The 17335-nt window shown below is 47.4% G+C and overlaps 1 protein-coding gene across 1 annotated transcript in view; it reads right to left on the reverse strand.

Moving 5' to 3' along the window:
* csmd2 (CUB and Sushi multiple domains 2) overlaps nucleotides 1-17335 on the reverse strand; it is a 2254685-nt gene that overhangs the window by 720152 nt on the left and 1517198 nt on the right. The window contains exon 9 of the mRNA XM_038801178.1: nucleotides 6214-6338. Within this exon, the coding sequence (XP_038657106.1) occupies nucleotides 6214-6338 (125 nt within the window). The remainder of the gene's footprint in view (nucleotides 1-6213; nucleotides 6339-17335) is intronic.

Consider the following 17335-nt stretch of genomic DNA (forward strand, 5'->3'; position numbering starts at 1 on the left):
GCATGGTAGCACAATGATTAGCATTGTTGCTTCACAGCGCCAGGGTCCCAGGTTCAATTCCCACTTCGGTCACTGTCTGTGCGGAGTCTGCATGTTCTCCCAGTGTCTGCGTGCATTTCCTCTGGCCCATCCGGTTTCCTCCCACAAGTCCCCAAAGACGTGCATGTTAGGTGAATTCAACATTCTGAATTCTCCCTCGGTGTACACGAACAGGCACTAGAGTGTGGCGACGAGGGGTTATTCACAGTAACTTCAGTGCAGTGTTAATGTCAGCATACTTATGACAAAAATGAAGATTTAATTTAGATAGGTGTCATCCAGTGTTTTTTTCAAGAGCTGTTTAAACATGTGCATGCCCTTCTCAGTCTTGCCATTCGACTGAGGATAGAGAGGACTGGAGGTAACATGTTGGAAATCATACTGCCGAGCACATTTAGCCCACTCTTAACAATCAAAACCGGGACCATTGTCACTCATGACCACATTCGGAATGCCGTTATACGCAAAAATCTCTGACATTCTTAATGACACCTCTGGCCGTGGAATTCGACAGCTGTGCTATCTCCAGGTAGTTAGAGAATTCCTTTCCGTTCAAGTGGAAAAGATCCATGCCAAGCTTCTGCCATGGAGTTGTGACTATCTCGCCCATCTGCATGGCTCCTTGCTCTGCCTGCGCTGACATTCTTGGAAGGTTTGCAGGTACCCACCATCATTTCAATACCCTGGCCAATAAACTGCCTCCCTGGCTCTTTGCTTGAACTTTTCCATCTCCAAGTGCCCTTCGTGTAGCTTCATGAGGACCATTGACCGTAGTGACTGTGGAACTACAATCCATTGATTCCGCCTCAAGAACTCATTCACTGCATTTAACTCTGCTCGTACATTGTAGAAACTTGAGCAGGATCCTTTGGGCCATTCTTCGTGGAGATATTTTGTCACTTTCTGCAGGAGTGTGGCCTTGGTGGTTTCTTTTTAAATTATTTTTTCATTTCATCATAACTAATACCTTAGCTTTCATTGATCATGTACAGAATGATCTGTCTGAGGTGCATGCAGAACAATACTTTTCACTGGACCTCGGTACACGTGACAATAAACAAATCCAACACCTCTCTGGAGGGAAAAGCAAATCCTTCTCCGGTCAGAAGGTTTGAGTAGCACCTGTGTCCCTTAAAAAAGTTATGGATTTGGCTACATCAGTTCAGGAAAATGGGGTGGTCTTCCCCTTAGACACACTGCGTATCTCTCATCTTGGCCCTTGGCTGCCCGATAATTACAGTCACCAGGTTTGTAAATTTAAACACGTTACTTTTTATTAACAACAAGAACTATAATGAAATATGCAGCAAATACAATTTGTCAACTAATCCTCAACTGCTACATGCACACAAGGCAAACACACACAAAGGGGAAGAGAGGCATGAAAATAATAAGGATGAAAGTAAAAAAGATTTTTTTTTGGACAAGAAAATCAGTTTACTACCACTTCTGGTTCGAAGAAACCAGAAACACATGGCCCGAACGACATGTTGAATGTAAAAAAAAATACATAAACAGGCAACGACAATGCCCCTTGCATCACTATGAGATTACACAATAGAGGGAAAGGGGGGTGGGAAGTTAGTCAACACCCAGACAAAAAGGCAGATTGGCAATTTAGGTATTGAGGAGGGGGGAGGGATGGTGGTGCGAGCTTGGCTGTGTCTGGTACATCCAATTGGTGCCCCTTGACCTCCACAGGGCACAGCCCAGAAATAATTAAAGTTGCTGGCCCAGTCAGCAGTTGGCATTGAGGGAGCACCAATGAAGGCTGAATGCTCAGTACTCGGTTCAACAAGCCCAAGCATGAGATTGGTGTCCGCAACGGGAACGATTGACATCTCGGGATTTGGACATTGACTGGTCGCCCAGGGAGCAACGGATCTGGAGTCAGTTTGGGGAGGGCAGCAGGTTGTGGAAACGTGCAGGAATCCAAACCCACCTCGCTGTTGAGTCAGGTTGGGCCAGGGGACAATGGATCTGGGATGAGTTGGGGGAGGGGAGCAGGTTGGGGAAATGCGCAGGAATCCATACCCCCTGGCCTCCTGCGTTGAGTTAACTCCTGGGTGAGGCGCCTGCCTCTTGTTGGGCTTCCTTGTGCTGACTGGCCTTGTCATTGTGCATCTAAGTGACAAATTCCAGAACATTCAGCTTGGAAGTTTCCTCTGTTGCCCTGGGCCCCCAGTAAAACCCGTAATCCAGCGGGTTCGTGAAAGGGGACCGTGAGTAAGCCAGGTACTTCTGTTTGACAAGCTTCTCGGTGATCAGCTTCATCACGTCTTCAAAGTCTTTGTGCTTCTGGCTGGGATTGATTTGCAACTTCTGTTAGGGTGTGCCAAGCAAGGAGTATTTCACCATGTTGCTCTTCATGAAGATAATGGAGAGGATCATTAGCAGGAGTCCCATTTTGGACTTATCGTCACCCCAGGTGAAAGGTCCTGTGTATCTCAATCTGTAGCCCTTCAGTTACATGCTAGTTACATCTTTTGTTTTACTGGGATCTTCCTCTGTTCCATAATCAGGATGTACTGAACCACCTCACCCACCTTCCAGCCAACAGCAGCTGGAGTCAGCTTATCCAGGTTGTGTTGGGCTTGCGAGTCTGTGCCACCCTGTGAAGGATCCCCCTCTTTCATATCAGAGTCCTCATCATTCTTTGATATGCCCAACTGTGAAGCTTGCTGGCTACTCATTCACCCCGGACTGCTGGCCCTGAAGAACTAAAACACTTCTCTTCCCCTTTCTCCAAAAGTAAAAAGATGAGTGAGTCTTTGTTTCATATGGTGGTCTCCATCACCTTTCTTCTCTTCACGCGTTGCTTTCAGTTTGAGGATTCATTCAGATCTCTACAGTTTCAGAAATACAGCAGCTTTTCTGGAGAGAACAAAGGGGAGAGAGAGCGGCTCTTTCCTTTTAGCGTCCAGGATTCAAACACTGCTTTCCTTAGGTATATGGAAATCAGAACCCTCAGGCAAGATCTAATCACCATCTGTTACTGGGCAGAATACGGCCTCTTGATCAATACATTGGCCACCAGCCAATCAATCAAACGGAATCCCACCCCATCTCTCGGGTGCCACAGAGTCTGAGTTTTGCTGTCCAAAGCCAGCAGAATGTTTTCTTTTGTAAGTTTTGAATTCTTAATTTTCCCTGCTTGCCTTAAAGGTCTATGTCCATTAAGTATCCATGCATCAAAATGATAACGGCAAAAATCAAAGAAAGAGAATAAGGGAACCAACAGGAAAGGCCCTTACAGGGAAAGTCAATACTAAATTTAAACTTTGAATATCCAAGTCAGAAACATCATACTCAGGGCAGCATGGTGGCACAGTGGGTTAGCACTGCAGCCTCATGGCGCCGAGGTCCCAGGTTCGATCCCGGATCTGGGTCACTGCCCATGTGGGGTTTGCACATTCTCCCCGTGTTTGCGTGGGTTTCGCCCCCACAACCCAAAATATCGTCTGGCTAGGTGGATTGGCCACGCTAAATTACCCCTTAATTGAAAAAAAAATAATTGGGTATTCTCAATTTATTAAAAAAAAGAAACATCATACTCCAGAGTTTATGGGCTGGATTCTCCGCCGTCGGGATAATCCATTTGCTGGCAGCCCAGGGGTTTCCCGACAGCGTGGGGCTGCCCCACAACGGGAAACCCCACTGACCAGCCGGCAAAATGGAGCATCCCACCAGCAAGCTGAATCAGAAATATGGCACGGCGGGACGGAGAATCCAGCCCGGATTTCGCCCAGATATTGCAAACTACCAAACCGATTAAGTTATGTTAGAAAACAATACACACTTTGCTTTAGATTTAGCTAAATAAAGCGGTCACTATTTTCTCCTTGAATTATGGACACCTGATATTTTAAGTTTATTGTGTTAACATTAGTGAATCACCATTACCATGTAGGAAATGAGAAATTTCTTTACTATGATTATAATCTTTTCGAGACATATTAATATTGAAAACCCAGCTGTGGGATTAATTTAGCTTTGTAGTTTTGTCGACATCAGTAAGACTTATCTGAAACTCTTCGCTTGAGGGTGAAGACTCTTTCTCGTTAACAAACCAGAATTACTCCCCATCCACATTGAGAAAGGAGAAAAGTGTTTTCTTTTCAGGCGAGAAGAACATGTAGATAGAAACAAAGCTAAATCTAGGTACAAAAACAGAGGGTGGGATTTCCAGCCCTTCCCACTGATGGGATCATCTGTCCTGCTGAAGGCCCCCCACCCCCACCCCACTATGGCATGTTCCCTGGTGGCAGGACGGGCGAGCCACGCAAAAGGCTGTGGACAACAGTGGGATATTCTGGTCTCACCGGCAGCCAATGGCAAGCCACCTCTTCCGCCAAAAAACACACAATAAGGATGGGGAACATCCCACCCACAGTGATTCCCTTTTGTTGCATCATTGAGAAAAACACATTTGATACCTGCCCAAATGTGTTCAATATTTAGCTGAAGTTCGATTGGAACCACTTCTGATATTAAATCTTTTTTAAAAATTGTATAAGAGATTGTGCCATTCATGAGTTCATTGACCTACACGTGTGAATTGAGGATGACCTCTCCAGATGAAACTCACAATCATTATATTTATTCCTCAAAAATAGTCTGTAATGACCATGATTGGGAGCAAATTCAAATGATCTTTGCAAACTAGGTATCTCTAAATGGAAGTCTATCAGGATATTTCTGAGGTTGTCTCGAGACACTGGAGTGTCTCTAACCAAATTCTGCAAGATGAATACGCAAGAAATGTATTCTAAATACTAACAGCTCGGGCCAAGAAGACAAATAATCCATTCATTAGAGTCCAGTAGGTGCACAAAGATAGAGAAAATTAATTATTTGCAGATCTGATTTCTGTCAGCTGAAGATTAAAATCAACGAGTGTTAGCCTTGACTTAGTGGGAGGACTCTTGTAGCCAAGTCAGAAGATTATGGATTCACTCACCACTCAGAGACCTAAGTGCATAATCCTATCTTATACTTCAGTGTGGCACTGTGAGAGGCTCAGTCTTTCAAGCCTCACATTAAACTGAGGCTCTGTCTGCTCTCTCCGGCATTGAAGACCCTTTAACAAAATCTAAAGAGGGGGCTGGAAGGTTTTACAGTGCCGTGGCAACTTTCATCAACCCACAGCATTAAAACGTCTGGTCATTTATTCCATTGCTCTTTGTGGGACCTTGCTCATACAAATTATCCACTGTAATTCCTTACATTACAACGGTGACTACCCTTCAAAGATATTCAATGAATTATGAAGCACATTGAGACATCCTGAGATCACGGAAGACGCTATATAAATGCAAGTTCTAGCTATTTGCAGAGGCTTGGGAGAAGTTCACTAATCAATCATCTCAACTGACAATACGAGGAGAAAATTCAAGGTAGAAGAGAGCGAACAAAATAAATATTTGCTGTAGAAATGTGGCACAGATTTATCTGCCCCTGCATAATATATACACCACAGCCAATCATTAATTTTGCATTCTGCCAGAAGACAAGAAGTGAATACAGACACAACTTTGTCCCTCTTATTTCAATGTCACTTAATTCAAATTAGTTGCTAATACCCATTTTTTGAGTACTCTAGTTCCACTTTCATGTATAATTCAAATTATTGGGGAATTTCATGCTTTCTGGAAGGGGCAACATTGCATGTGCTGCTCAACATGCAATGTTTAAATAATACTGGGGATATTTAATAATGCTATTTAGCATGTGTTACACTTGACCTTAATACAACATTCTGTCTGAGGTAAAATGAAGAATCCTATTTTTCTGTTTGATTAGAAGATTGTTGTCTGGGTGTACAATTGTTAAAGGCAATGAAATAAATTGCAGAATAACCTTGACAGTCACAACATTTAATTACAGCTAATGAGGAGCTGTTCACACAGTATACTTCCTCAACTTTAATTTTTTGGCAACTTCGGAAGTAAAATTACTTCTGCAGTTATTCTATTATGGCCACCCATCTACTCAAAATGATTAAATTTTCACTCAATCCCCATTCCTTCAATCATGTGTTGACATGAAGGACACATCAAGTCACAGAAATGAAGGGATAAGGAAGAATAATGGTGCTGAATAATGGTGCTGAATGACTGTGAAGGTGAAAGCTAGTCATCTGTTGCAGCATAGTAACTGTCAGTAATTTCTCACCTCGGCAGAATGGTCTGTGATCACTCCAAGCTGCAAACAAGTCAGCCAATTTCATACAGGTGATGCTTTTAGACCCTTGCAATTCGTAGCCATCATCACATGAGAACTGCACACTGGACCCCAGTCTAAAAGGAGAGAAAGAAACTGTCAATTCTATGGACACAAAGTATAAAAACATTGATATGAGATTTCACCTAATGTACCATTTGCTGGAAGGGTTCAATCATTTATAACATCCAATTTAAAGATAGGCTTCTATTAACCTTTTTCTCTCACTCACATTCTCATTAAAATGACAGATGGTAAAACTGAGGCATGAGCCACTGTCCTATGCACCGAGTGACAATGTTGAGACATTTCAGTCAGTTGAGGTTTGTATTATTCCCTCTATCCTGCCCCAACTGTGTACCTCAAAGCCTTGTCACTCGACAAAACTGTGAATACTGAGTGATTTATTGCAGTTTAATTAAAGTGGGACTTATGTCTCCTTCGGTATGAGAACTGGACTGTCAAAACCCATTGACGTTTGCAGAGACCTCTCTCAGACAGTAGCCTGCTATTAGCCTGGGTTGGATAAACCACAGATCACCAACTCTCAGCTCCATAACCTAAAGGTGAAGATCAGCAATATTCAGTTGAACCTACATAAAGCAGCTTCAGCCTGTCTTACAGACAGAAATTGAAGCCTTGTACATGTTTGAACGCTGACACTCTTTGTATAATGTAGCAAAGTTTTATTTTAAGGTTCAACAATTAAACCTCTAACTCATCAAAACTTTAGCAGAACCAATCCTTAAATTGTCTATGCCTAGATCTTGTGGCTGGAAATTATACTCGCTCTTGGTGACTGGAATGCTGTTCAGCACATTCAATCGTTGCTCACCCAGGGAAATGGAGCAAGGCATGAGCAGTGTTGGATGGTAAGGTAGAAGTAAATCTTGCTGCACCTGCTCCCTAAAAAGGAGAATCCAGCCCTCTGCTTTCTTGATTTCAGAATCACTTTTTCCTAAATTTTAAAGCATATATCTCATCTTTTGTATTTGAAACTTCGATATATACATGACTGGAAAAAAATCCACCCGTCAATTTGCCAGCAGTCAATACTTTCCAGTTCTGACATTGGTTGCAAATAAGAAGCAGTTTCTTCTCAGATAGTAGCTTCTATTTCTGGTCAGTAAGGAACCTATTTGGGACCATTTTGGTGGGACAGTTTGGGTAAAGCATATTCCCCCTCTACAACCATAATTCCAGTTGGATGGGAATTTAAATGTTACCTCATTGTCCAATAAGAAGGACCCTTGCCAGCTGCTACAGTTAGTTAAGTACTTCGGCTCAGGTTCCTTCACAATGGGTTCTCTACTTTATTGTTTCCAGGCAGCAAGCGGTTGGCATTTTTCGCTTTCCAACATTGCCCCGCCGTGGGTTCCATTCCACAACACTTTCAGGCAGATTCCAATAGATTCTTACTTTTTCACATTTTATTTAGTTCAAAAGCCTTAGCTATCAGATTCAGATCCCTGATGCTGTTTTATAGTCCGAGCTCCCCAGTTTGTCAGTTTCTGAGAGATTGCTACTGAAATTGCAACTGGAGGAGCATTTGTAGTTTAGCAAAGGTTCAGTTGTCATTTTAGCTCGTGCTGAGTTCAGTTTGGATTCAAACAGGGATGAAAGACCAGTTTGATAACTCACTGCACCGTTTCAATTTGGGAATCACATCCTATTATTTGCACATTAATCTCTGGATCTCTCTCCATGTGCAACTTCAGGGTGCCACTTTAAGAAACCTTTCAATGAAAATCACTGGAATCAACACCAGCAGGCTAATTATGGGTGTGTGACAGGATTATGGCTCCATGACTCTGCACAAAGATAACTATATAGACATTTGTGAAAGTTCAAAGACCACTGTTAGAAGGTAAAATACTGTGATTGTTGGAAATCTGAAATAAAAACAGAAAATGCGGCAAATGCTCAGCAGGTCAGGCAGCATCTGGGGAGAGGCAAACAGTTACATGTTCCAAGTCCATGACCTTTTACCAGACTGGAAAAAGCAAGAGATGTTAATTGTTTAAGCACGAAGGCAGCATTTGCCCAATGCAAGGAACACACCACAGCAGGGAAAGAGGCAACAAATGTCTTCAACTAGCTTATGACTAAAGTGCACCACTGTGCCTTCCTAAGTGGGACCCAGCCACTTCAATTGCCAAAAGGACACAAGTATAGTATAAAACATTACAATTGCTTTGTTTTAATATCCAGCACTGAAGTTCTATAAAAGCTCCTGAGGTAAAAGTAAGCCTTGAACCAATGAGAAAAAATGTAAGAATTACACTTATGTTTAACCCAACCTGGGTGATATTTTAATATTCAACAACAATTTTGTTTTGTTTATGATGGGTGAGTGAATGGGACAAGAGAGAAAGGGAGAAAATTGGTACCATCCATTCTTTGCATAGACATATGGTGGCACGGTGGCAAATTGGTTAGCATTGCTGCCTCACAGCACCTAGGACCCAGTTTCGATTCCGGCCTTGGGTGACTGCCTGTGTGGAGTTTGCATGTTCTCCCCATGTATGCGTGTCTTCAGATTCCTCCCACAATCCAAAGGTTAGGTAACAGGGCATGTGCCCAGGCTCTTTTGGAGGGTTGGTTCCAGTGGGCCGAATGGCCTCCTTCTGCACTGAAGGGATTCTATGGATATGATTTTCTAGCCTCTACTCGTGCTTTCATACTGCACAAGGGCTGGCATGCGGGTGCGGTTCTGGGGGTAGATGTGGGGTGCAGCAAGACCATTACTGGCAAAGCAACACTGCCGTCAAGGCTGCCATTCGTGTGGAATCTATAATGTTAAGACAGAAGCAATCCTTTAATACTTTAAAGAATATAAGGAAAAACCCTTCTGTGAGTATGTGGTATTATCATAACTATCAGCATTGCAGCGCCGAGAGTAGCCACCAGAGGCAGCTACAGTTACAACTATATAAATCAGTGATGCTAGACCTTAGGGAAAGGGAGTATGCAGGAGTTAGCTAGTGAGGGTCAGAAGAGCAGTTAGTGCAACTAAGGTTAGATTATAGGGCAAGATTCTCCGTCGCGTTTTACGACAGTGCGAAACAGGCGCGGGCACTACTGATTCTGGCCCCCACAGGGGGCCAGCACGGTGCTGGAGCAGTTCACGCTGCTCCAGCCTCCCTTCCCGGCGCCAGCTGGGCACCGCGCATGCACGGTGGACTTCCTCAACGCGCCGGCCCCGACGCAACATGGCGTGGGGGTTCAGGGGTCAGTCGCTTAACAAAATAGGGCTGGGGTAGGAGAGGCGAGCCCGCCGATCGGTGGGCCCCAATCGCAGGCCAGACCCCATCGGAGCCTCCCACCCCCGGTGAAGGAGGCCCTCTCCCCCACCCCCCCATAGGCCGCCCCCCCGACCCTGCGCGCAGAGTTCCCGCCAGCAGCGACCAGGTGTGAATGGTGCCGGCGGGACTCTGCTGTTTCCGCGCGACCGCTCGGCCCATCAAGGCCGGAGAATTGGCGGCCCGGCCACAGACAGCGGCCCGCAACCGACGCCGTGCGAAACACGGCGGTGCAAGTGCCGCTGATTCTCCGCTCCTTGGCGTGGGGCTCGGAGAATCCCGCCCATAGTTTATACCAGTAGTGAGATTAGCAGTAGATGAGTGTAGTTAGATTTTATTGTTCAATTGTGTATTCTTAAGGAATCCCAGGTAAGTGTAAATAAAATCATAGCTTTGTTTAAGTTAAAGCTATTTTGTGGTCTTTGCAAACACTACGCCAACCATCCTGAAATAAGCAACACAACGGACACCACAGTAGAGCTCTGTGCAGGAATGTGAACACATAACTTAAGTCTGCCAACTATACATTACATTGCACAGCTGGGACCAGTGGAACTACGGCCTTAGATTGCACGTCATGAAGCAGAATCTTGTATCAGCCCAGAGAGTATGACTTTTAGGAAAACCCTTTAAATAGGAATTAACTCCAAGAGGAATGCTACTATCAATAGTGTTCACTTCATGGCAGTTCTATTGTCTCTGAGTGAGAATATTACAGGTTAAAATCTCACCAGAGATTTCACAGAGACATGGCTCACCCCTGCCTCACCGGACTGTGCCATACAACCTGAAGGCTTCTCTGTTCACTGGCGGACCGCACGGCATCTTCAGGCAAAGCGAAGGGTGGAGAGGTTTGCCTCCTCATCAACTCCTCCTGGTGCTTGGATGTGGTGACCCTGGCAACCTACTGCTCCCCAGACTGGGAATACTTGACCGTAAAGTGCCGCCCATACTATCTTCCACGTGAGTTCACTTCAGCCATTATCACAGCGGTCTACATCCCACCCCAGGCAGAAGTGAGGAAGGTGCAGGATGAACTGTACACAGTCATAAACAACTATGAAACAGAACACCAGGAGGCCTTGTTCATCGTGGCCGGAGATTTCAACAAAGCCAACCTCAAGAGTGTACTGCCAAAATTCCACCAGCACATCTCCTGTCCCACCAGGGGCGACAACACTCTTGACCACTGCTACTCAAGAAGCAAGGGCGCCTACCGTTCCATCGCCCGACCGCATTTTGGGAAATCAGATCATAAGACTGTGCTCCTTCTCCCGGCTTACAAGCAGAAACTCAAGCGGGAGAATCCAGCTAAGAATGTTGTGCAGTGCTGGTCCGAGGAGACAGAAGAGCTCTTACGTGACTGTTTAGAGACAGTGGACTGGTCCATATTTAAGAACTCAGCGACTAACTTAAATGAGTATGCCACCACCGTCACAGACTTCATCAAGCAAATGTGTGGACGACTGCGTGCCAAAGAAAGCAGTACGTACGTTCCCCAACCGGAAACCATGGCTCAACCGCGAGATTGACTCCCTACTGAAGGACAGATCTGAGGCATTCAAGGCAGACGACCCTGTCCTATACAAGAAATCCAGGTACGACCTACGCATAGCCATCCGAGATACCAAGAGAGAATATCAAACTAAGCTAGAGTCACAGACAGACTCTCGGCGGTTGCGGCAAGGACTAAGCAACATAACGGGCTACAAAGCGAAGCTGAGCAGTATCTCTGGCAGCAGCACACCCCTCCCCGATGAACTTAATGCATTCTATGCTCGGTTCAAGCAGGTAACCAACAATCCGCTGTCGAGTGCCCCAGCAGCCCATAATTCACCCATACCCACCATCACAGCTTCCAAAGTCAAATCGGCCTCCCTGAAAGTGAACCCACGGAAGGCGATGGGCCCGGACGGGATCCCTGGTCGTGCACTCAGAGCCTGCGCAGACCAGCTGGCAGAGGTATTCACAGACATCTTTAACCTGTCCCTACTCCACTCCGAGGTCCCCACCTGCTTCAAGAAGACCACCATCATACCGGTGCCAAAGAAGAACCAGGCAACGTGCCTCAATGACTACCGCCCGGTGGCCCTGACGTCAGTTGTAATGAAGTGCTTCGAGAGGCTGATCATGAAGTGCTGCACCTCCATACTCCTGGAACGCCTTGACCCTGCAACTGGATCCTCGATTTTCTGACCAACAGACCACACTCACGTCGACGCTATCACCAAGAAAGCACAACAGTGCCTATACGTCCTCAGGAAACTAAGGAAATTCGGCATGTCCACATTAACCCTTACCAACTTTTACAGATGCACCACTGAAAGCATCCTATCGGGCTGCATTACAGCCTGGTATGGCAACTGCTCGGCCCAGGACCGCAAAGAACTTCAGAGAGTCGTGAATACCGCCCAGTCCATCACACAAAACTGCCTCCCATCCATGGACTCCATCTACACCTCCCGCTGCCTGGGGAAAGCAGGCAGCATAATCAAGGATCCCTCCCACCCGGCTTACTCACTTTTCCAATTTCTTCCATTGGGCAGGAGATACAGAAGTCTGAGAACACGCACGAACAGACTCAAAAACAGCTTCTTCCCCACTGTCACCAGACTCCTAAATGACCCTCTTATTGACTGACCTCATTAACACTACACCCTGTGTGCTTCATCCGATGCCAATGCTTATGTAGTTACATTGTCTATCTTGTGTTGCCCTATTATGTATTTTCTTGAATTTTGTTTAATTCCCGTTTCTTCCCATGTACTGAATGATCTGTTGAGCTGCTTGCAGAAAAATACTTTTCACTGTACCTCGGTACACGTGACAATAAACAAATCCAATCCAATCCAATCCATAACACTTTCGCTTATTATCGAACATCACACTATCCGGAGGGAGGGGTGTTTTGGGGGGGGGGGGGGGCGTGGAATGCTGGGCAATCCCGAGATTGCCGGCAATGCTGGGAATGCCGAGATCCTTGCACTGTCCCCAGGCATTTCCTGATAGTGCCAGAATGCCAGGGGTAGTGCTAGGATACTATCGGGCCATGTACATTTCCCACCCCCGATCCCTTGGAGGGGGAGGGGGGGGGGCTATATGTACCCAAATGCCCCTGGTGGGTTCCCTTCACGTGTTTCACATTTAAAAAAATGTTAGAAACCTCACCAGCGTGATGTTACATCGGTGAGAGGTGAGTTCCTAATGTGGGGGGACGACATGGCGGGGAAGCCCACTAATGATGTTTAAATGTACTGAAATGAGATTCGTGACTTTCCTGGGTGGGAACCTCATTACGTCACTGGTGGAAGGTGGGGGAAATCAGAAAATGAGATCTCATTATGTATGCAATTTAATTAAATGGGAACAAAGTCCCAAAGCGAGCGCGTTTAGCTGCATGTTTCCCGGTGCTCTCAGCACTGAGAAACACAATGCTACGACATGGCACCCGGGTGTAGTTGGTGAGCCAGAGAAAGGAACGTGCGGCCGAGGCTGCACGTCACCCTGTTCTCTGCACTGAGGAATTCCGTTCATCAGAACTCCTCAGTGTAGAGAGAGATCGGGACATCAATTTGAAATGGTGCCTGATCTCCGGGCCCCTGACATGACCCTCGATTTCCCCCCACCCCCACAAGCCCCAACTCACAATGAGGGGTTACAGACCCCCCCCCCCCCCCCCCCCCCGAACACCTGTGCAGGGCACCCCCAATCCTATCGCCACAGCACAAAATGCCAACTTGACACCTTAGCAGTGCCAACCTGTATACTAACTGCTCCTGCTAGCCGGTTGTGCCACCTGGGCACCTTGGCTTTTCAGGCGCAGCGTGGCCACTCTAACTTTGGAGTGCATGAGGCCAAACAATTCTAAAGCCTGCTGATTGCACAGCACAGGATTCTGGAAACTGAATCTCCTTAGAAGCAAGAACCTTAGCCCTTGCCCACTTCACTTCTAATTTAAATTTTGGAGAATACAACATTAGAAAAAGCTCTCCCATACCACAGAACATATGCAACACAGCTTGAGGAAACCATGAAGGAAAATTTCTCTCCCTACAATGGGCAGTACAGTAACACAGGACTGAACTTTCCCAATGCATTAGAAGCATGCTAGGAGGTGGGAGGGCTGGGTATATGGTGGGACTTGACATTGGCAGGGAGCTGCCATGGCAGCAACTCTGGTGTTGTGGCCGCGCCAAGTGAGCCACTTAAGTGGTCACTTAAGGGCCCTTCCTGGCTCCACTGGAGGGCCCACCATTGTGTGGGGAGATCACCAGATTAACCCTGGTGTCTTGCCAGCAGGCCATGGGGTGGCGGCTGATGTAGGGACCCACCTATGGCAATGGCTACCCCTGCGCTGCTGGTGCACCATGAACCCTACGAGCAGCTGCCTCTCCCTCTCCCCCAATTGCCAGGGCTGGTCTGCTGACCTACTGCCAGACTTTCTTAGACATTGGTAATATGCTGCCCTGGGTCCAGCCTCCTGCTTTGAGCTCTGGCAGTGGGCAGGACTTTCAGGTAAACAGAAAATTCACTCCATTGTTGTGAAATTTGCGCACCTAATGTATTTAAACAAAACGATCGTAGATCAGTGTCGAAACATGCATGTTTTGTTTACATCAAAGAATATGCATGCAACTTTTCTCCTATTTTGAAAATAAGACAAATGGACTGATATTAAAATTTTTAATTGAATGCATCGTAGTTACATACAGCTGGAGCAAATTTAGCTAAAGTCACCACATCCATTACTGTTGGACAATATTATGGAATGTCTGGAATTATAGATCAAGTACACTATATCTATCATAGAATTTACAGTTCAGAAGGAGGCCATTCGGCCCATCAAGACTGCACCGGCCCCTGGAAAGGGCACCCTCCCCAAGCCCACACATCCACCCTATCCCCATAACCCGATAACCCCACCCAACTTTTTTTTGGGACACCAAGGGCAATCCACCTAACCTGCACATCTTTACACTGTGGGAGGAAACCCACGCACACACGGGGAGAACGTGCAGACTCCGCACAGACAGTGACCCCAGCCGGGAATCGAATGTGGGACCCTGGAGCTGTGAAGCAACTGTGCTAATCACTGTGCTACAGTGCTGCCCACAAAGGAATTATTGTACAAAGGAATTTAAAGGCTAAAAGTCAGAAACTTTCTGTGGCAACTTAGTTCTGACAGAATTTCTGAAGCCTGTTCAGAGTCAATATTTTATCACAATTTTCCACATGAAACTCTCCACCTGAGGCAAGATGCTACTTTCTTACAAAAGAAGAGCCTCTGGGAGCCCAGAACATACCTTAGTTTTAAAGGCTAATCTTTATTTTCTGTTTACCTCATGGCACCCAATAACACTGTGATGAATGTTATCAGTAGCTGATATAATGGTACCTTACCTTTAATGCATTGGCCCTTTAAGACCGGGCTTGGAACCCTGGGGGACTCCGCCTCTGGCTCCGCCCCCAGGAAACTGTATATAAGATGAGGCTCACTCAGGCAACATGTGATGAGCACACTTCTCGGCTGCTATACAGTTCTCAGATGATTAAAGCCTTTGAATCATCTATCTTCTCTCCTGTGTCGTGATTGAGGGTATCTCAATTTAATCATCTGACACATCAAGATGGACAGCGCTCTAAAGCCGGAGAAACTCAACCTGGACGATCGGTCTCCGGAAGCCCCGGAAATTTTTAAATATTGCCTGCAGTGTTTTGAGGACTATATCGACTCCTCAGCGACTGATGTCGACGGCGCTCGCAAGCTGCGTTTACTACATGCCCGGGTGGGCCACCGACTCTCCTCCGCGATCGAGAATGCTGCAAATTACGAAGCTGCGGTCGAGATACTCACGAAATGCTTCGTGAAGCCGATTAATGAGGTACATGCCAGACATTTGCTCTCAACCTGCAGCCAGCGTTCCGGGAAAACTCTGGACGAGTACGTGGAGAGACTCACTGTGCTCGCGAGGAACTGCAACCATAAAGCAGTGACGGCAGAAATCCACATGAACTTACATATTCGCGATGCCTTTGTGTCCGGTATCAGATCCTCGTACATCCGGCAGCGGCTCCTAGAAGAAGGGGCAAAGGATCTGCAAGGCACGGTAACGATTGCCTCTTCCCTAGAAATGGCCCACCGTAACCTCCGGACATACTACGCGGACCTTGCAAACCCCTTTCGATCCCCTCCAGACCCGGCCACGCTTACAGGCCTGCGCCACGCGGCGATCCGCTCACTCCGGGCGTTCCCCATGCTATTTCTGTGGGCAAGGTCAGCACCCACGGCAACGTTGCCCGGCCCACTCCACAATCTGCAACGACTGCGGGAAAGAAAGGGCACTTCGCTAAGGTCTGCCTGGCTGGCCCCAAAGGCCACAAACAAAATCCTCACCAGGCCGAGAAATCAAGCTCCCGGTCTCACAGGCCCAGCAACGCGGCCGCGCGGTGGCCGGACACGCCCACTTCCGACGCGCATCTACCTCGTGCGAGTCATGGAGCGGCCATCTTGGCAGCGGCCATATTTGAACCCCGACACGTGCGACCGATGGCGGCGGCTATTTGGTAACTCCAGGCGGCCATTTTGTGAGTCCGACTTAACCGAGGACTCTGGCTACCCGCAACTAGCAGCATTCACGCTCGATCAATCGCGGCCAAAACACCTGCGTAACTCAATGATGCGGGTGCGAATCAACGGCCACGATACTTCCTGCCTATTCGACTCCGGGAGCACGGAGAGCTTTATCCATCCAGACACGGTAAGACGCTGCTCCCTGTGCACCCACCCCGCCACCCAAACTATTGCCCTCACCTCTGGGTCCCATTCGGTTCAAATCACGGGGTACTGTGTCGCTGACCTAGAACATAGAACATTACAGTGCAGTAAGGGCCCTTCGTCCCTCGATGTTGCGCCGACCTGTGAAACCATCTGAAGCCTATCTGACCTACACTATTCCATTTTCATCCATATGTCTATCCAGTGACCACTTAAATGCCCTTAAAGTTGCCTGAGCTGCCATTCTACCGCTGCAGTCGAGGGAATAACATCTCACGGTAATAAAGCCTCTCTTGTACCGATTCATGTCTTTGTGTGCAATTGTTAGCGCATCAATTTATTACCGTGAGATTTCCCACATCATGGACATCAGAATTAAACCCGACCGCCTGCAGCTGGATCCGATGTATTCTCCACTCACGTCCAGCAACCGGGTGAGTTGATTGAGGACTTCTGATGGGCCCTTATCCCTCTAGTACTGGATTGCGAGTGCCAGGCCGTCACGGCTACGGAACATTCCAACCTCCTCATGCGACGGGTATTGCATTGGACCGCATTCGGCAATGACTGCTAGAAGGGGCCGCGCTCGATCTAGCGGCGACAAAGACTTTAGCGCTCTTTATGACGGTCACGTCCCGTAACATGCAATCCTACCCCGCCCACCATCCTACCGCGTGGTCCACCTATCCTACCCTCGTGGACCCCGCAACCGACCCCCCCCCCCCGACTGGGGCCGCTCCCGCGCAGTATGCCTGACCTGCTCGTCGCACTGCGCACCCTGGGGGTCCCCGCTGCTACTTCTGCGGTCAGCAGAAGCACCCCCGCCAGTGCTGCCCGGCCCGCGCCGCGACCTGCAAATCCTGTGGCAAGAAAGGCCACTTTGCAGCGGTATGTCAGGCCCGCACAGTTGCCGCTATCGCACCCGACCTCTCCCCCTCTACACAGCCGATCGCGCAATGGGCCCCGCCGTCCGCTGCTCCCGGGGCCACGTGCGACC

This window comes from Scyliorhinus canicula, chromosome 1 (assembly GCF_902713615.1).
Source record: "Scyliorhinus canicula chromosome 1, sScyCan1.1, whole genome shotgun sequence".
Lineage (NCBI taxonomy): Eukaryota > Metazoa > Chordata > Chondrichthyes > Carcharhiniformes > Scyliorhinidae > Scyliorhinus > Scyliorhinus canicula.